The sequence below is a fragment of the Rosa rugosa genome, chromosome 1 (genome assembly GCF_958449725.1).
Source record: "Rosa rugosa chromosome 1, drRosRugo1.1, whole genome shotgun sequence".
NCBI lineage: Eukaryota > Viridiplantae > Streptophyta > Magnoliopsida > Rosales > Rosaceae > Rosa > Rosa rugosa.
Window position 1 is genome coordinate 7,137,649 of NC_084820.1, and position 20,678 is coordinate 7,158,326.

General features: G+C 39.7%; 1 protein-coding gene and 1 pseudogene across 1 annotated transcript; one reads left to right on the top strand and one right to left on the bottom strand.

The window, feature by feature from the left end:
• Window positions 1–6: 6 nt before the first annotated feature.
• On the bottom strand, window positions 7–7,310 carry LOC133713847 (uncharacterized; the record flags this gene model as incomplete). Its single annotated transcript, XM_062139883.1, has 17 exons — window positions 7,021–7,310; window positions 6,880–6,914; window positions 6,094–6,413; window positions 5,816–6,004; window positions 5,638–5,721; window positions 4,869–4,928; window positions 4,294–4,338; window positions 3,573–3,772; window positions 2,684–3,091; window positions 2,407–2,530; window positions 2,109–2,306; window positions 1,881–1,970; window positions 1,355–1,417; window positions 1,134–1,208; window positions 992–1,042; window positions 523–600; window positions 7–174 (listed from the first exon to the last, which is right to left on the bottom strand). Coding segments are annotated over exons 2-17 (2,163 nt in total), but the record flags the coding sequence as incomplete, so codon positions are not given.
• Window positions 7,311–10,764: 3,454 nt separating this feature from the next.
• On the top strand, window positions 10,765–14,365 carry LOC133727120 (12-oxophytodienoate reductase 3-like; annotated as a pseudogene).
• Window positions 14,366–20,678: the final 6,313 nt, after the last annotated feature.

Below are 20,678 nucleotides of genomic sequence, written 5' to 3' on the forward strand. Positions count from 1 at the left end.
TGATTTGACTCCGACAAAAAGAAAAAAGCAGAAAATACCTGTTCTATCTGTGCACTCATACACTGGTCTTTTCCTAGCCAAAAAACTCTCTCCCACAAGCTTTGCATGATAAGGACTTAATGCTGAAAATAATTCCCGATGTTGTGGCAAATGAGGTATTGTTGGTGACTTCACCTATTGCATCATCATGCAATTGGAGAAAAATCAGATTCTAGCATAATTATTATTTTCTTTTCTGTTTGAACTGGGTATTGCTTGCATTGTAATAAAACATTAAATATACATCAGAAGCTAGAGAATCTACTAAACGCAAGATGCACTAATATAACAATGCTATACTGAGAATAAAACTTCAAAAATATGTTTCATAAACTATGCAACCTAGAAAAATATTGCTAGAAATAGTTAATATAACATATACAAACTTATGCTTTGTTTATTGCAAGGCATATGGTCAACAATTAGCCTGAGCATATTGGAGTTGCAGTAAGGTAAAATTTAAATTGCTCAGAAACAACAGACCTGGTTCTTGTTGGCATCAACCAGAATTACATTAGATAGTTTGGACTGTACTTCATGTGTTTTGTTCTTCACCCCAACCTATGGAAGAGAAGTACTATTAGTAAACAATTAAATGTCATATATAGTACTACGAGTATCTAGAAGAAAGAAAGCAGATGACAATGGATACAGAAACCAAAATACATGGGTCATCACAGTTCCCCTGGAAAAATGAATATACAGAACATGGTTTTTAACTTTCTATGAAGGAGGGGTATTAAGCTCGGATATTTGGTACATTAATTGGAGAAGTCAAACAAATGATGATTAAAGTATATGGTAAATAGTTCAATAAATTGGCTTTCAAATAATAAGTTAGAGCATGAAAAGGTTCCCAGTACGGAGCATTTATACGAAGGAAATTCCGAATCCAGATAAACCACAGTTTTTTTCAAAACAGTGTATAACAGTCAATAAATTGAGAACTCACTATGTACGGAACAGGTGCATCCAAAAAGTCCATCATGTCACTTGGTAAAACCTGGAAAATTTATGCAGATTTAGTTCTCACATGAAAATAGAGATGCAATTATTGGCTTTAAGAAGTAATTTATCATGGGAAAGTCTCATACTGGCATTAGTAGGCTTTGCCACTGGTAGGGACGAATTAGAGGGATAATGGACAACACTGAAGCAGATAAGATACCCTGGACAGTAGAAAAGATAATAGATATTGAGTCAAGAAACTAAATAATCAGAGCATATGGACAAAACAAGTATGCGGATTATGAACTTTTCATAATCACTCCAACAGTTTAGACCTAAACTGAAACATAGAATGTATATTACATACCAAATTGGAACAAATAATTACAATTTGCTTCTCCAACAGTGCTCCTGCAAACATTGCTAATACCTGCAGTGTGAAAGAATCAATAAGCTATAAGAATCAACAATATCTATGTACATACATACAACCAATAATCGACATAAGACGTCAGTAGAATACATTCTGACTGAAAAAAGCAACATCTGATATGCCAGATGGAAGATATCATTCTGCTCTGACAACAGTAATTCATAATTAGAAATAGAGAGGAGGCTTTCAGATTGATTTCCACTTTAAACAAGGTCTGAATGTTGAGTAATTTGCTCGTGCAAAAATTCTGCTTAACAATCAGTTCATAATTGGAGAAGATATTTCAGAATCTACTACGAGCATGAGTAGATAGATATACCATCTTGTATGTAATTCAGAAAAAGAAAAGAAATCAACATAGCACCCTCAACTTTCTCCATAAATGCTGTTAAAGTAGTTAACTACTTCCAAGGGGAAGAGAAACCAATATAAATTTGAAATCAGATCCAAAGTAACTAACATTTTCAAGACGTAAGGAGCCACATATGCATGCAATAGCCCATACTGATAATGCAGTTGCTTCCTCCTCTGCCAGGAGTGCGCTGTGCGCCTGATAGAAACCAACAACACAATGAATTTTCAGGAACACAGAGTAGTTTATGAAGAATGACATTGTAAAGGAAAAAGTTAACCCAAATCAACCACACTTGAAGATGGAAAAGTTTGTAACGCTATCTTCACAGTTTACCTCAGCAAATTCCAGACTTGTACTACAGGACCTCAAATCAATGGTTGAGCCACAAATATGTAAAACTGTTTCATCTGGTCTATAATATTCCAAGGGATGCAGGTGCTCCAAAGGATGGAATCTAATTGTGGAGCCTCTGGCAGGACAATGTAACTGGTAGTACTCACTTATTATCTGCAGTGATCCATGATCGTTTGCCTAGAAAAATGGGGGAAAAATTGACACCAGGCAATGTCAGACCAAAGATTCGCATGAAAAAACTTAGAAATCATATCTAGGTATATCCAAGGAGGAAAACCTTTGCCCATTCAAGAATATCAATGAGATCAGAATCGTCTTGGCCGGAGAAAGATGCCTCTTCCGTCTCTATATCATCGACATCACTCCTAAAATTCCTGTCTTCACTAGGAGAACCCTGAAGACTGCATAAAACACTTCTAAATGGCATAAGTACAACATCTATGCTCCAAAGAATTAGTAAGGAAGAGATAAAATGATAACTTCCACTACTCAAAAAAAAAAATTAATATACATATAAGTAATCCTAAAGGTACAAAAGCATAACAATGTTATACCTGGAGGAAGAATCAGAACTTTCATACTGATAGTAACGCAAGAGAGGTAGAACAGCATTTGGTAATCGCCTTTCAAAAGCAGGCTTGTTTGTAGAGAAATCATCAGCATAGACCTCACAAACTTCTGTATTTGCCACACAAGATTTTATCTTGGAACTGACCATCTCGGTTTCAGGATGAATTGGAACAACAACAACTCTCTCAGGTGAATCATCTTTTAGGCTTGTCTGACAAAATTCTGCTGTGCCATTTACCATGTCCGCTGTTCTACTATTTAGTGATCCAGTGTCTGGAATTTCTTCTGTATTTTCCTCTAAATTTTCATCATTTCTATTATCCTTTGGGGATTCTAAATCCAAAAGACCAATACCTTTTGTTAATCGTTCCAACCTTTCTTCTGTGAAGATGCTGCAGGAAAACGCAAAAAGAATATGAAGTTGAGCAATGAGATGAACTAAAATCTTATTGTTTTTGATAGGAAAAATAAAAGAATCTTATTGTTGGTACGAAATAGGAAAGATGGTTGTCTAATGTGACCAATGAATAAGAAAGCATATGTATTCCCTTCACCTACAGACTACCACCCAGGCACTCAACTACTTTGGAACCAAGTTTTCTGACTTTTGCTAGACAGGATACTAATCAACCGTAAATCCAGGAACCTTTAGCCACCATTTCTTTTTCCTAAATATACCAAGATACAAATCTCATACATTTTCACATCCATATCAACAATATGTCGTACATTAAGTGCATCAATAAATAGCAGAGGGACATATCAAGTTACAAGAAGTATAGAGCGGATTGAATCTGAACTTCTAATTCAAAAAGTAAATGCAAACCATCGATATAAATATAAGCATTGTAGGAACGTCCAATGTATACACACCTATTCAATACACCAAAATGTAACTCAAAGGCAGGAATCCTCGAAAGAATGCAATAACATCTCCGAGTGGTTAATATATGACGACTCAGAGACGGGCGAGAAGGATGTTTTTCAGAAATCATGGAAAGCAATCCAGAGGGTTTTTGCACCAATTCTTCCACTAACACGCAGCATCCATACAGAGTTGAGTCATCAGCAACCTTCAGACCAAGGATTGTATAAAATGGGTCATCGAAATAAAGAACTTGAGTCACAACTAATAATAAAATTAATTTGTTTATGTTAAAGCGGAAAGAACAATATTCCTGGTGTCATACATTCATAGTAGAATGGGCTTGTAATACTTAAATATTGTTTGTTTATTTTTAACTGACAACCCATAAAGTCCCATCAAAATACATCAAAAATGTGATCAAACACAATGAAAACAATTAATCCTCTAATATTTGTTCTGCATCCTGTTAACAATCTCGCTTTGCATGATAATCCAACTTAAAACACATGTCAACAACTTAGTAACTTGAAGGCAATATGTTGTCAGAACTAAAATTATAGTTTCATGTGACAACAGTAATGATTTTATGCTCCAACACCGGTATGCATCAGTTTGAATGACAAAAGGCAAATTCCACAGGATGTCAAGGTTATAGAAAAAACTTGCAACAAGATTCAGGGAAATTCTAACAAAGATGAGTCATGGATACAGAACAGTTCAAATTACCTGTAACCGAAATACAAAGGACAGATCGCTTTGTTTAAAATGCTCCTGCACATAAGCACAAGATTAAGATGTCTCTAAAAAGTTACAAATATTACAAATTAAACCAAATGAAAAGAAGTCTACATTATAGTTTAGTTTTATAAGAACAAGCTCTACAACCCTGCCACAGCTGTATTAATCAGCACTACTATCTTGTCTTTAGGAGAACAAGTTTTGAAAACCATAGAAAGAAGAGTTATGCTACGGCCAGCCTAGAAACTCAACTTACCCTTGGCAAATTTGCAGGTTAATACTATGTTTTAAATAGAAACGCAAAGACTTAGAGGATTTATATCCACTCCAACTAAATTCTAGAGCATCACTCTCCTGAGTAGTTCCATTGAAAATTAGAAAAAGGAAAGACAAAAACACTAATCAAGCTTGAAACAGAACTAGATACACTTCTGGACCTATATCTACAATTCCTAAAGAAGGAAACCACAAAACTTGGTGAAGATTGATTGTTAAAACTTAAAAGATACACGATGGCAGCATAAGCATTATTCAATATAATACTGTGCAACCAAGCGTAATACCTGCCCCAGAAGAAGTTCATTCAACTCACTCATGGAAGGAGTTCTCTCAACAGCATGAACCTGAAGTCATTAGCATCCAAGGTGTCAATATTAGCATATAATCACTAAATAATATAATCTACAAATGAACCCAATAAAATATATAAAAAAAAAAAACAATCAAAGAGTACCTGGACATATCCACATAGGACAGAAATAGACATGTATCAGAGTAAACATAATACACTACACCCTTTACATTAAGTACTACTCAATAATCATGACTCACAACCAAGTTGAATTTGAGTAATGTCGCTCTATTGCCTACAAGATTATGTAACTGAAGATCAAGAAATCAGGAACTACTTAATTAATTACACTGTTACAATTCCAAGTTGATGCCTAATCCACTTTCCTTAAGAGGAGAAAGCTCCCCAGCTAGAAGTTCTGAAAATGTTATCAAATTTACCCAGACTAATTCAGCATATCCTTATTTATTATCTGAGAAGCTTATATACAGGAACAAATATGATACATTCAAAAACATGTCAGGAAAACAACTGCAAATGATTCAAGGCTGAGGCATGTTATTATTGTAAATATTATTCCCCAGAATCAGGTGAGATTGTCTTGTACACATAAATAAAATCAAAAGATCAAGAACTATCTAACTTTATACATGTCCAGGATTCCGAGTAACATGGATAAACAAATAGAGGGACGTGGTTTTAAACAAACCGATCACTTCAAAAGGACAAGTGGTAAAAGATCCATCAAGAAAGTGGCTAACCTCTAGGCCTCCTGGGAAGCAAAATGAAATGAGATCCTTGTATTGAAGAGGCAGCTGTTTTTCCGGAGGGTAAACCAATAACACCTGAAGGTAGAAATGGTTAATACCATCCAGTATCAAATCACTTCCAAGCATCTATTTGCAAACCTATTAACATTTGTTGACAAAGAGACCCCACCTGAGGTTCAATATTGGGTTCTACTCGAGATTGATTCTGGTTACCAAGTGCACTTCGCAATCTTCCTGCACCTTCAGACTTTCTTGCAAAATATTGCCTTTGGAGTGCCTGGATATCACAGTTAGGGTGAAGCCCCACAACTACCATGCTCTCGAAAAGCCTTGTTGGCTCCTTTAAAGACCTATGATCCTGCACACTCAAATAGTAGAGATGCTTTGGATGAAACCTTTGCTTCTATAGTGCATGAACATGAATGGATCCTAAGCGAAACTGCATACCAAGTGCTGCAACTGAAAGTTTGCCCATTGACGCTTCTGGCTAGTCAAAACTTCTGGATTGTAAGTTCTTCCTGTTTTCACTTCAGGAGGACTTGAGAAGCCTTTTAGCACTTTATTAAACTGGCGTTGTAGTCTTTGAAGTGGACTACCACCATCTTCTTCTTTCGAGGAATATACAACTGACGGCCGTGTGGCAGTAGCAGCAGCCGCGGCAGCAGCAACTGCTCTTGCAACATCTTCCGTTGTTTGCATGAAAAGCGAAGTGCCCCAACCAGGGCCACCCGACCCTTCACTTTTATCCATACTAAAAAGCTTCCCTCCTATCACAAAAACCAAACAGTAAGAATAACTCACGCCTTACAACTACACATCATTGCAAAATTCCCTAGTCAACTAAATCATTGATCATGGTCAAGACCGTCCCACTTCAACTATACCTAACGCCCTTACGTGTTCGCTTCAATCTTCCATTACGAGAATTTCCAGCTATATCTAAATTGCACATACGAGTGCACTGACCAAAGAAAAACACAAACATCTGATTAATTTCACACAAGAAACTAATTCTGGAGCTACATATAAGCTCGAAAATCAAATTAAAATCCGATTCTTATGCTCATAAGCTCAATAACTTTCAACGTTTATTCATCAGTCTTAAAATCCATCAGTTAACTTCTTGCTAGCTTTTTCAGTTACAACAAGCTCCAAAAGCCGAAAAGAACCAGAAAAAAAATATATATATATATATATATATGACAGAGAGAACAAATTCCACTTCCTGCTCACCATTTTTCATCTCAACTTTCTGCTAAGCATGAATTCTGTTCACAAACCAACCGTATACCACAGCCAGAATCATCACAAACAATTGAATTCTGATCATTATCTCCAAAACCAAAACCGAAAAAGCAAAAACTACAAGCTCACCTCCGACTGCCAAATCCAAAGGAGAAAACGAAATTTCAGAGACCGAAGTCGGCGGCGGCCATAACAAAGCTGATGATTCTTCGACGACGAGGGTTCTCAGAGCCAAATGGAGAAGAGAACGAGGAGGGCTGTAGAATCCCTCCGCGTTAAATAAATTAAATTAAAAATTTCAATTCCAAAGTGTTTTCGGACCAAAAAATAATAACATAGAAAAATGAACTTGAGGGGGACGGTCAGCAGCGTCAGTTTTTCTTTGTTTTGTAACGGTGTCAACTTTTCTTTCTTCCAGACTCTGTTTGGTAACTGGGGCATCTTATGCTCTATCCATTAATGCATTTTAAGCTTAATTAAATTAATTCCGGTTTTTAATTCTTTATTTGTTTTTTTATTTTATTTTCTGCTTTTGTTTCTTTACGTGCGGCGTTGCTCTCTCTTTCTGGTACACACGGCGCGCACTGCGCCTTTCTTTCTTTCTTTCTATGGACGGAGATGGCATTGGTGAGGTGTAAGCGCTCACACCGTTGTAATAGATTCTTGGACACGTGGCGTAATGGATTGTCATTATTTTAATCACAATTTTTGACTCTATTTTTTTTATGACAATTTTTGACTCTACATCTAATCCCTGAAAGAAAAAACATCTCTACATCATTATCCATCCAACGAGAACTGAACGTATGACATTCATAGTGTTGATTATCCCAACTAACTAACAGGACACAGTTTTGCCAACTTTTTCATTAATCGAAACTCGAAAGTTGTTTTTTTTATTTTTTATGATTGGTAGAGTAAGAGTGGCATGATGAAGGTGACAAAATTGTCCCCTTGCTACTCATGTTGTTAGGGGAGGGACCACAAAGCACTTCACTTGTAGATTAGAGCCAAGTTGATGACTACCAACATGACAACATCATTGTTAGGGCAGTAGGGCACTGTTGGGGTATGGTGAGTTTCATTTTTGTTTATATGTTTTTGGCTTTGGGATTCTTACCTGTTTTTAGCCTTTGATATATTAATTGCACCTAACAAATCATAGCAGAAAAAAAAAAGAGAACCCAAGAAGTAAAAAAATTGAAGGGTAGAAATGTATAATGGTGTGGAAGGTAGGGTAAAAAATGATGGTTTTATTAGATAAGAGTTTTAATTAGATAAGATTGAAACCAGTATGATTTTGACATGGGATGCAATTATAGCTGTTAATGGTAAGGATGTGAGGTTAGAAATTTGTTCAATAAAGAAGAAGAAAGAAATTAAAGGCTTTCATTTTCTTTCCTTTTCATAAATCAATGCCATGGTTGGTTTGGACTTTGGACCAGTCTTTGATCTCGTATTAATTGACTTTTATGTTCCTAAGAATTTTATTAAATGGAGGAGAGCAGCATCCATTGGCATGTGGAACAGATTAATGCTTCTTCCATCTAAATTTTTTTTTTTTTTTTTTTTTTTTTTAAGTTACAAGGAAAAAAAATCTATAGTTAGCTAAACTTCATTTTCTTGAGTGACAAGGAAAATACCTTGATCCATTTTCTATAGTGAAACATTTTATTGGTCATCACAACGATACTTTATATAATGAAAATAGTTCATTCAATAATCACAATTTAAAGGTTAGTTTGTTTTGTGGACTAGTGATTCTCATGTGTTTCGTTGTCGTCTTGGTGGCGCAAGAACCTGTGCTTTGGGCAAATGCCACTTTGGTTGGTGGTCTTGGCCTACTTTGGCAACAATGGCTTAATTGGTGTTTGAAAATGTATCTATTTCGCAAAAATAGGTTACGTGAGTGTCAACTTTAAAAGTTGACGTCTGGTGTGCTAGTTAGCCAATTAACACTTGATTTTTTTAGACTTTTGAGATTCGACGATGTCGGGTGTATCGACAACTTCGTGGGCGCACGTGGATATCTTAAGGAAATATGGATCATAAGTTCACTTCATTTTATGAAATTCATTCTACAAATAGTTCTTTTGGTTAGACAATGTTATAAATGATAGTCAAATGTAAAATTGCTTAGATAACGACATTTTTATTATCCGTTAGAGCATATTTAGCGATCTTAGCAATTCTTTTAGTTTAGCCAAAATATTTTGACTAGCCACTTTAAAAATACGTTTGCAGCAGTTATCTCTATTTTATCTAGATTTGAAGTTATATTATTCATTGGATGAAGAAAAAACTGATTTAATGTAATTATAAATTATATAGAATGCTCTAAAATGAATGTTTTAAATTGACAAATAATAGAGTCTCATCTCGCTTTTTATATTTATGAGCGAGATAGTTAAAAGTTAAAATGAAGAGCAACCTATGAGTCTGGTGCAGTTGTTAAAATTGATAAAAAACTGAACATGCTATCCAAAATATCTAAGAAGCCAATATAGAGAGTTTGTAAAATATGCTCTTATTAAATTGAGTCATGATATATAATTTTACTGCACAAGAAAATTGACATTCTATTTCTTTTCACACAAAAAAAGAAAAAAGAAAGTCTTATAAACAAAAAATCAATGAAATCAGAGATCTACTCCTTCATATATATCTAATAAATCATCATGAAGATCTTAGCAATCAAAATCATTCATTTTTCGGATTCAATTAGACGACCAACTAGTTTCAATAAATTTAATTGTTATATTACCAAATACTGATTTAAACATCACGATATACATACAAAAGCAGTATAAAAAAAAAAGAAAAAAAAGAAAACATACCAAGACTATTCAAACAAAAAAGAGAAGTTAACGGTAGAAATAACAGAGTTAGCCGGCCATATATGACTTTTATCCCATATGCATGTGTGGCTGACTTTCTTGGCACAAATCACAACGGAGGAGACCCAACCAGTCCTGCAAAACATGCAAGTCTTGGGAGTCTCTAGTGGATCTCATCTCATCTCATCTGATGAGTTCATACATAGTTACATACATTGCATGACGATAATGATATTAACCAAGTCATTGCTTCTACGCCTCTCCCTTTTTAAAAGATATGGACCGCAATGGCATGCTTTGATTAAATATAATTATCTACCCCGCATTAGCTAGGCTAGTCACAAATCAGAACAAAAAGACATATATTAAGAGTAACTCCAACAGCTTTCGTATAATTTAGAGTAACTCCAACAACTTTCGTATAATTTTTGTATTATATGGAAGCAAAAGTCAAAGCTTTAGTTTTTTTTTTCTCAAACTCCAATAGATTCCCTATTTTACAGTAATCTCTAAAATCTCCATAATTGTTCTTTAAAATTTTAGAGATTGTTGTAAATATAGGGAATATGGTTTTCTCTTTCCTCACTATCCCTAAAATGGGGGATAATTATAGGGAATCTATTGGAGCACAAAGACTCATTTTTCCCTAAAATAAGGAAAAATCAAAATATAGGAAACCTGTTAGAGTTGCTCTAAGTAGATATTTTTCTTCAACGTTTCCTTTTTATGGAAGTGTGGATTCCCTATGTTATGGGGAACTTCATTGCAACTTCACTTAGGTTAGTTTGATCGAATCCAAAGATTGAGTCGAAATATAACCGTCCAAGCCCAACTCAGCGCCCCTCCATGTCAAAACAAGTAGGTCATCTTGTCTTTGCACGGGGAAACACCGTCCCGCCAGGCTCATTCCATAGCAAACGAGGTCGGATAATTTAAAAAACATTCATGGGCCAAGATTCTGTTATTTCGGGTCTTTCCCAATCTATTCATTGTGACCTGCCTATATAGTCCCCGATCGCCACCGTTAGAACTCACCAGAAGAACCAATGGAAGAGTCATCGTTGACGCTTTTAGAGTGCCACTGTCTTCCTATATATATAAAAACCTCTAACATTTCTTTCTACAACTCCAGTTCAGTGATTGTACATAGCTTTATTCATCTGTGATTCTATACCTCAAATAGCAAAGAAAAGATACATGAAATGGGCGATTCTTCATCAAAAGGACTAGCTCTGTTCTCTCCTTACAAGATGGGCAACTTCAATCTCTCTCACAGGTCAGTCCAGTCTCAATTCCGTGTTTCTCACTGCGCAGTTGCATTAATTGTTTTGATGCTTTTCTCATTTACTTGGGGAGAGAAATTAGTCGGGAGTTCTGAATTACCACGTTTATGTGATCCTTGTCAATATTATTAATTCATAAGTAATTATTGCATGATCCGAAATTATCACACGTTTGTGTTAAGACACATGCATTTGAAATATAAAAAAATTATTAAAAAAAAAACAATCACTGTCAAGGTAATGGTCCAATTGATATAGGTTAATTTTTTTTTAGAAATAGATAACTTCATTAATTAACTTATCCATGGCCAGAAGGCACATACATCACAAGCTGTCTCATACCAACAGTTCTAGATGACACAAGCCGCCAAGCAAATGACAAGTTCTCTCATTGCAAACAAAGTCGCGCACTTATTAATGCACCTAGCTCGATGAACACAAATCCACACTACCTAAATCCTTGCTAGAACAACTCTAATTGCCTAGAGACCTCAATTGGTGTACAACTAGAGAAGTTAAACTTAAATAGCAAAAGACTAGAATTCAAATGCTAGGTACCAGGCCAGCCCACACCAAACACATCAAGAGATCCAACCCAAGCCAAAAAGAGGAGGGGAAGTGGGCTGAAACACAAAGGCCAACCCACTACCCCCACCCTCCACCCAGCACCAGACTAGCAAGAAACTGGAACCCTAACAGGTTCGCCGCTGCAACCAAATCAGTCCGGTGGCCGCCCTACCCGAACAACCATGGCCTCCATACCGCTTACCAACGTGCTGGTATTCCGCCGCTATAAATACACGACCTCCTCCAAGGCTAGGATCTGCTCGCCTCCTCTGAGACCGGCGCAGCTCTCCGCACTTAGCACTGCCGCGACACAACGATCAAAATTGATCTCTGATCTCTCACCCAAAGCCCGAGTGAGTCTAAAACCCAACCCAAGTTTGATCTCTACCACCGACACCACCACACAAGTCGCTGTCTTTGGATCTTCGATGCCGGGGCGTCCTAGTCACAGCTGGAGGATCCGCGGAGCCGCCGCCGTACTTCTGCACAAAACCTAGGGTTTCGGCCTGGGTGCTCCAAGAAAACGGGAGCTCTCTATTCTATATTTTGTAGATCAGTTTTGTTATTCTTTTCTTTCAATTGATATAGGTTAATGAAAAGAGTATCCCTTTTATTAGTCTGATGAATCGGACAAAATATTATTTTGAAAAACTTGTTACCAACTACAACACATAGGGTTTCGTCATTGGCCAATTTGATACATAATTTTGTAAAAGCTGAACATGCATCTGTAATGTGTGATCTCTTTCTCAAAGAGAATCAAATTTGAACAGAAAAATATGAATGGAGTACCATTTAGCAATCAATGTATTTATATATATCAACTCGAATGATATTCATTTCTTTTAAGTACCATTTTCTTCGATACATTATACTACATGCAGGCACGATTGAGGGAATTTAGTTTGTAATTTTCAGTCTTTGAATGTTTAGATGGATTTATTCTTGCGTTTACAGGGTCGTGCTTGCGCCAATGACAAGGTGTCGAGCTCCGAACGAAATTCCACAGCCAGCGATGATTGAGTATTATTCTCAGAGATCAACCCCCGGTGGCCTTTCTTATCACCGAAGCCACTCCGCTCTCCGATACGAGTGTTGGGTAATTACTCATCATTTCATAATTATCAATGTTTATCAATGATAATTATTTTCAATGCTTCATTGACTAGTGGTGGAAGTCGTTTATTTCGAATTTGTTGGTTGGAAGAAGTAATTTGTTATGGTGGAAGCAGGTATCCACGTGTTCCTGGGATTTATAGAGATGAACAGGTTGAGGAATGGAAGAAGGTGGTCGACGCCGTTCACGCCAAAGGTGCCATTATTTTCTGTCAACTTTGGCATGTAGGTCGTGCTTCTCATCAAGGTAATTTGTTACATACATATATAAATTGGCAGAGCTTCATATTGCATTCTTCAGCAGTACAATGATCATTTTGTTACTTGTTCTAGTTTACCAACCTGGCGGGGGCTCGCCTGTCTCTTCAACCAACAATCCCATTTCATATAGATGGAACGTTCCGTTGCCAGATGGTTCTGAGGACACTTACCCTCAGCCTCGACGCCTCGAAACCCACGAAATATCTCAGATTGTTGAGCAGTATTGCCGCGCTGCCTTAAATGCTATTCGAGCAGGTCAGTTTTGTATTTGTCCCATCATTGGTTCATTTCCATAATACTTAACATTGTTACACTGCCATTTTCAATATTTTGACAACATAACACGTCTAAGATGAGAATTTTACGTACTCTTCATCGCACATATTAGTAGCTAGCTTTGACCCTTATCATCTATCTTATGGAAAATTCTATAGTACATACCAGTATGTCATACTCACATTTACAAATGTGAAACAAATTTGTTGTTATTGTGGTAACTTGAGTCCTATTTTGTGTAATCTTAGTTCTATTAATGGTGATTACACCACCTACGACCTTGTTACAAATTTTTGAACAAATTTGTTGTCAATATTGTAATTTTGATTTAACTACATGTAAATAGTGTAAACGAATGTAGTAACTTTGTTCTCAATATTGTAATTTTGATTTATATAAATTGTAATTTTTGTTCAAATAGATTTAAAATCAATGTATGATAAACATCACAGTATCATAGCTTGTCTCCTATCTTATATGGTGTGTCTTAGGTTTTGATGGAATTGAGATCCATGCGGCACACAGCTACCTCATTGATCAATTCTTGAAAGATGGAATCAACGATCGAACTGATGAGTATGGTGGGTCGCTTGCAAACCGTTGCAAATTCTTGATTCAAATTGTTCAAGCAGTAGTTGAAGCCATTGGTGCTGATAAAATTGCCGTTAGAATCTCACCAGCTATTGATTTTCATGATGCTACGTACGGACTCCAACCCATTTGGCCTAGGCCTTGATGTGATTGACATGCTTAATAAGCTTCAATACAACGAAGGCTCAAAGATCGCCTATCTCCATGTGACTCAGCCTCGTTTTGCTACTCATGGCTTGGCCGAGTTTGATGAAGACAGAGAAGCTCAATTTATGAGTACTGTGCGAGAAGCTTATGAAGGAACATTCATGGCTAGTGGAGGGTTTACTAGAGAGTTAGGAAACTGTGGCATCCGGTGATGCTGATTTAGTGTCGTATAGCTGGGATTTTATCTCGAATCCTGACTTGGTGTTGAGGTTTAAGCTGAATGCTCCCTTGAACAAGTATGTTAGGGAGACTTTCTACACTGATGTAGTTGGGTACACAGACTACCTTTTTCTGAACAGAGAAAATGTGAAAAAGGATGAGCACTCCCCCCTTTGATTTGGATGTTGTTGAAATTGTTCTTGTTCGTTTGGATGAATAAACCTTTACATATAGAGACAGATTGTGATTTGAATGTGATGGAATAGAGTGTACGAACAAAGTTTTACAAAGACATCATCAAATAAAGATTCAAGCAAATATTTGTACCAAGGGATCATCATTTGACCCGCGGGCCTGGACTCCTGCAAAAGCCCGCTTGCCCATTGAAGAAAAGTCGGCCCGGCCCGAAGAAAAGCTTGTTTCAGCCCGGCCCGCGTGGGCATAAGGCAGGGCTAGGGCGGAGGGTTCAAACCCCAGGCCCTGCCCAAAGCCCGACCCATTTAAGCCTGAATAAGGCCTGCCCGGCCCCGCCCTTAAAAACCCGGCCCGAAAGCCCAGTAATAATTTATATATGTACATGTATATCAATATATACTAGTTATTTTCAAAGTTGGAGAGCTTGTATTTCAACCATTAGTTAATGCCCAACATATTTAACCACAATTGTGAAAAAATATACCACACATATATAAATATATAATGATCCCTTTAAAGGCACTACACCAATTTCGGAATCAGACAACACATATCAGACGACAGCAAACATTTTAACTGTCGTCTGAATTAATCAGACGACAGCAAGAAATATTCTGTCGTCTAAGTTTTCAAATCCAACAACAGTTTTTTCTTGGCTCTTGTGCAATAGCATTTCAGACAATGGTTGATTTTTTTGATGTTGTCTGAATGAGTTAATTCAGACAACAGTTATTATGTGATGTTGTCCAAGGTTGATTAACACAATGGTGGATAAAAGATGTTGTCTGATTGTTTTTAATCACACAACAGTTATTACTTCTCTGTTGTGCAATTACTATTAATACAATGGTTGAAAAAGATGTTGTCTGATTGTTTTTAATCACACAACAGTTTTTAGTTGTCTGTTGTGCCACTCTGTTTCAGACAATGTACTTAAATTGATGTTGTCTGAGTTTTAGGGTTTGCTTGCCCGCCCTTGTTATACTTAGCCAAATTTTTAATTTTTCACTCTTTCCCCCATTCGACAAAATTTGACTTTGATGTTGACTACTATTTAAAGGAACTTAATTATAACCCTAGAAACCCAACACTGTCTCTCTTCTCCTCGGCCGCACACCAAATTCTCTCTTTTCTCTCTCTTCCACTTCTTTCTGCCATTACCGGCGACCGGTAAGGGTTCAACTCGACAACTCGTAGTAAGGGCTGAGATAGATTCGGGGTTGAGAGATTCTGGGTTAAGAGATTCTGGGAAAAATTTCAGTTGGGAGAAACATGTGCGACTCTCTTCACCGTACTATTTTTCAAGTTGTTTTTTCCTTCGCTCGCTTAATTATTGGTACTGATAGTGAGTTTGGCTTGGAATCCTTGGATTGTTGATTATGGATTTTGGGTTCTGTAATTTTAAATTTTGAGGTTGGTGTCTGTTAAATACTAATTTTGAGTGATAATAGTTTCGTAAACTAGTTCAAATTTTGGTGCAGATGAATGTATGCAGTGACTTGTGCTTCAGTTCCTGATTCTGGAGAAATTTTTACTAGCCCTGACCCAGTGTCCACTGCAGCTTCAACCAAAGCTAGAATGCGTTGGACACAAGAACTTCATGAGGCCTTTGTTGGAGCTGTCAACCAGCTAAAATAATTGTCATGATTCTCTCTCGGACAAATCAGGTGCAATTTCATTTCTTTTGTTTCGATAATTTGTATGTGATTCAATTTTGTTGTTAAGAGTTTATAATATCTGTTTGAGCCCAAAAGTAATTTTGGCAGTATCCTTTAGTGGATCTAGCACAGCGGGCCGATACCTGCGGCCTAAAAATAAGCCTGCTATGGTTTGGGTTACAGCTTCGCCCATTCCGGAATCCATGAGGAAAACGAAACCTTATTGGAGGTAAGTAGCAGAGATCGATTAGGAAACTTCAATCAATAATCCTTCTACAACAAGGAGCAGTCAGAAACCCTAGGTATATATACCGGGTTTCAAGGACGAATTAAAAACCTCTCTCATATCAATCAATCCTAGCGATTACAAAGCCTCCCCGGAGCAAACCTTCAACCTTGTTGAAACCCGGTGACCGTGCGCCAGTCCTAGTCTCTCCAAGAGCCGACTGTCAGCATCACCAGACCAACCCGGCGACCGTACTTCCAGTCCCAGTCTCCCAGCGAGCCGACTGCGAGCGCAACCGCCACCGTTACTGCCAGCGAAGCAAGGGTAACGCCCTCGCAACCCAGCGAAGCTAAAGTCACGCTTTAGCGCAACCCGTGCTTTCTCCCAACTTCCCAGTGATTGCTCTGCTTAGTCTACAACACTAAGTATCGATTCGGTGAACGCAAGAGACCACAACCAAAGTCCTTATCCGTAAGGCAAAAGTCCTTTTCCGAAAGGCTAGAGAAGAACCCTGTGACGAGGTTGGTGCTCTCCTCGTCCACAGCGCTTGAAGAAGAAGTCAGGTCAAGGGACTACCCCAACGACTGCACCCCGCGGTGCTGGCACGCCTGCGCAATCACTCGCTCAAAAGAGACAGTTTGCAAGCCAACTGGTTTTGGAGCCAAACATTTTGGCACACCCGGTGGGACTTACTAAGTGTCTCTTCGTGAACGTTAGCCATTGGGAAGTCAAGCGAAAACCCTTACAAAAAGGGCTACGCTAACTGCTCAAAACACAAAACCTCCAGTTACAAACCGCATCCTCGCGCGGATTGTCGTGGTCTGTCAGAAGAACAAGTGATTCAAAGATTCTCCCTTCATCCTCAATTCTCCGATATGTCAACTGAACAGGGAGAGAGTCACTCGACCGCTACTGAGGGTCAAACTGTCATCACTAATCAGGCCAGTGAGCCTGTCGCTACCCCTGTCTCCAATACGGTGGAGAGTGAGGAATCAGAGGATTTCGTTGAGAAGCCTATTCCAGAGGGAGCGACCGTCGAGGTTGCATGCGCGATCATCTCAGAAAACATTGAAAACCATCGCAAGAAGATGGCTGCTGATCTGAAAAGGGAGAACGCGAAAACAGATAGAATATTACGCGAAATAAACCAGCGTATTTCCCAACAAGCTATGGAAACTAAGCAACTGATGTCGCAAACTGAGAGTACATTAAAAGCTCAAGCTATAAGCATCGCAGATGCCCAGAGTCAGCAACAGAAAAAGATCATTGATGCTCTTGCGAATCATACCAAGCAAACAGCATCAGATATGGCAGGTCTTCGCAAAGATGGAGCAACTCTCGCAACCGAAGTGGCCATGCAAAGAGCTGAGTTGAACCAAGCCAAAGAAGTGTTGAATAAGACGTTAGGAGATCCTAACGCTATCCTTGGTTCCCTGGGTCAACCATCTGGTTCAGGTAAATATGTGCCGCCAAATCAGCGGGAAAAGGGTAGCAGCAGTACAGCTACGCCTGCCGCTACACCTGCCGAAACCGCTGCTACCACGCAAGTGAGAGATAAGGAGCGAGCTCTGGTTATTGGCGGCAGCAAGGAAAAAACCACACCGTCAGGTGGACAGACCGCCAGACAGAAGCAGCAGGCATCGAAAAATGCTGACACTTCGTCCGACCCCGCTGTGTTCATTCAGTACGACAGCGATAGAGCAGAGAATGTATACCAAGAGCTGCCAGGAAGCTATTATGGGATTGACCAGGCTGGTAACCATATCAAGATAACAGCTTTGGCGAAAGAGATGTCTATGCCAGCAGTGACTCTTCAACAACCCGCTACAACCCGCGTTGTGCAGATAGGAGAAGGGACAGCGACTGTAAACCAAGCAATACCTGTGCAGCCTGTTCGCCATGCAGCGGCCATACCACCTCCTCCTCCTCCGGGTCCAGAATATGTGAGACGAGATGAGGTAGAAGAGATGATTCGACAGGCTAACCCTAGGGCCCAGATGGAGGGGGTCTATGAGGGACCTTTCCCACCGCACATAATGCTCGCGCCTTTCCCCAGGGGTTATAAAAACATCATATTTGCCACCTTTTCAGGGGAGGATACCGAGAATGCGGCAACTCATCTGGCTAGGTTCAGGGTACAATGCGGCCAGTACCAGAATGATGACATCCTCAAGTGCAGGATCTTTGGTACTTCTCTATCAGGGGCTGCCTTCAGGTGGTTCTCCAAACTGCGACCAGGAACTGTGGCAGATTGGCCTGCAATGGAAAAGCTCTTCCGAGAGACTTTTGGGGCCACAGAGCCTGAGGTAGACTTGGCTTCTCTCACCCAGATGGCCCAACAACCCACGGAGTCCGCTATGGCCTACCTTCAGCGCTTCCAGATTCAGAAGGCCAAACTGAATGTGATCCTGCCGGAGAAAGAGTTGATCAAGTTGGCGATCAAAGGATTAGAGCCGCGCCAGCGAAAGAAGCAGCATGGAAGCATGATTCAGTCAATGGGAGAGCTCATCACAGAGGTGGGAAGCTTCGAACATCTCCTCAGAGAAATTGATGCCAGGAAGAATGCGTCCAGAGGGACGTATGTACCAGGGAAAAATCGCACCATAGCGGCCCTGAGCTACCAGCCGGCTACGTATGATCCTTACTATAACTATCATAGTGAGGATTTGGTTCAGGAGGACGATGAGGAAGATGAGAGCGACATCGCTGCTTATGAACTGACAGGGAGAAAGAACCCAGCCTTGAAGCAATTGAAAATCTCCAAGGAACCTGTCAAGCTCAAATCGATGGCCTTCACTAAACCTGAGTTCGCGGCATATACATATGATGCCAACAAGGCACACGAGATTCTAGATGAGATGATCGCCGCGAAGATGGTGAAGACCGACTTTGGACCTTTCCCTCGACCAGATCAGCTGAAAGGAAAGAAATATTGTAAATTCCATAACTTGTGGAACCATAATACAGCTGACTGTGTGAAGCTCAAGGACCAGATTCAGGTATGGCTCAATAACGGTAGTCTTCAAGTGGAGGCTCCAGTAACTGCAGCAGCGCTTGTTGACCTAAACCCTTTTCCTGATACTGGGATCAACATGGTTGATGTGAACTGGACCAAGCAGAACCAGAGGAAACCAACCCTGGATTTGAACACAAAGGGGCGAGAAGGAGAGCTTAACGAGGCCCCTGCCCAGAAGAAGGCTAAACCATTTGGTCAGGCCTCGCCCGTCGTGTTATGCTCGCGGTGCAAGGAAGAGTGTGGCATCCAAGTGTCGCACGAAGAGGTCGAGCAGACATTTCGTTTTGGCTCTCTCCCGCCCATCAAGTGGGCCTCGCCATCGCGAAACTATCAACCTTCCAGCCCGAGAGAAAAGGAAGAATTGGGGTCACCTACAAAGGACTCCAATCTATTTAAGAAGCTGAGGGCGGCTACGGTTGATCAGCAGACAGAGGCGAAAGCTACCAACAAGCACAAAGACATTCTGACAAAACCCTACATCCCACCTGCTTCAACCGCTACTATCAAGGAAGGGAAGTGGTACACCAGGGAGAAGGGGAAGGCAGTGGAGATAAGCCCTTCCAGAAAGCGAAAACTGCAGCGCAGGTTTAGGGAAGCCAAGCGCGCGCTCGAGGCTTTAGACCAGGGCCTGATCAAACCTTCACAATTGGTCAAATCGCCTGAGCAATATCAGAAGGAAATGGAAGCACTTGCTGCCAAGCCATTAGTGGCCCCTCGCAGTTTGCGAAAGCAAGCGAGCTCAGCGATAGGGGCTTCTGAGCCCAGTGTTTTTTGCAGAATTACCAAGGAAAGAACACTTCCACCAGCCAGAAAGGAGAGCTCGCCGTCCAGGCGACCGCACGTCAAGCGCCGTGTTTTTCGCGATGAACCGGAAGCCAAATCCTCCGTTTTCGAGAGACTGGGGGGCAAGGATAGGACTACCGACACTTTACAGTGGAGACCTAAAAAAGTCCAGAGTGTAGTAGTTGCTCCCTTAGAGACCGATTCTGCTAGGGGACCAAAATCAGTTTCTCCTGAAACCGCTCCCGTGGTTCAGGAGCATGAGCAATGTGAGATAAAAGGCCTCACTGAGGAATCCTTAGTAGACAGGTTGGCTAAACAGTTCAACACGGTTATCCCTGTCAACAAACCCAAGCTCAACCTGGAGGACGACATAGGTGAATTAGACACGTCCTGCAATATGGTTTATGTGCTCCCAGCGCGGTATGCAATACCGGTCGCGGCTCAGGAATGCGTAGAAGCTGAGGAAAGTAATACACAGCCCCTGCAGATCACGTCAGCGGTCCCAACACCGGTAGAAGAGATTGTCTGTCTGGAAACAGAGGACGCCAACAGTAAAGAATTCTTCATGAGCTTCACTAGGCCAACGCCTGCTATGGTCCAGCACATGAGACC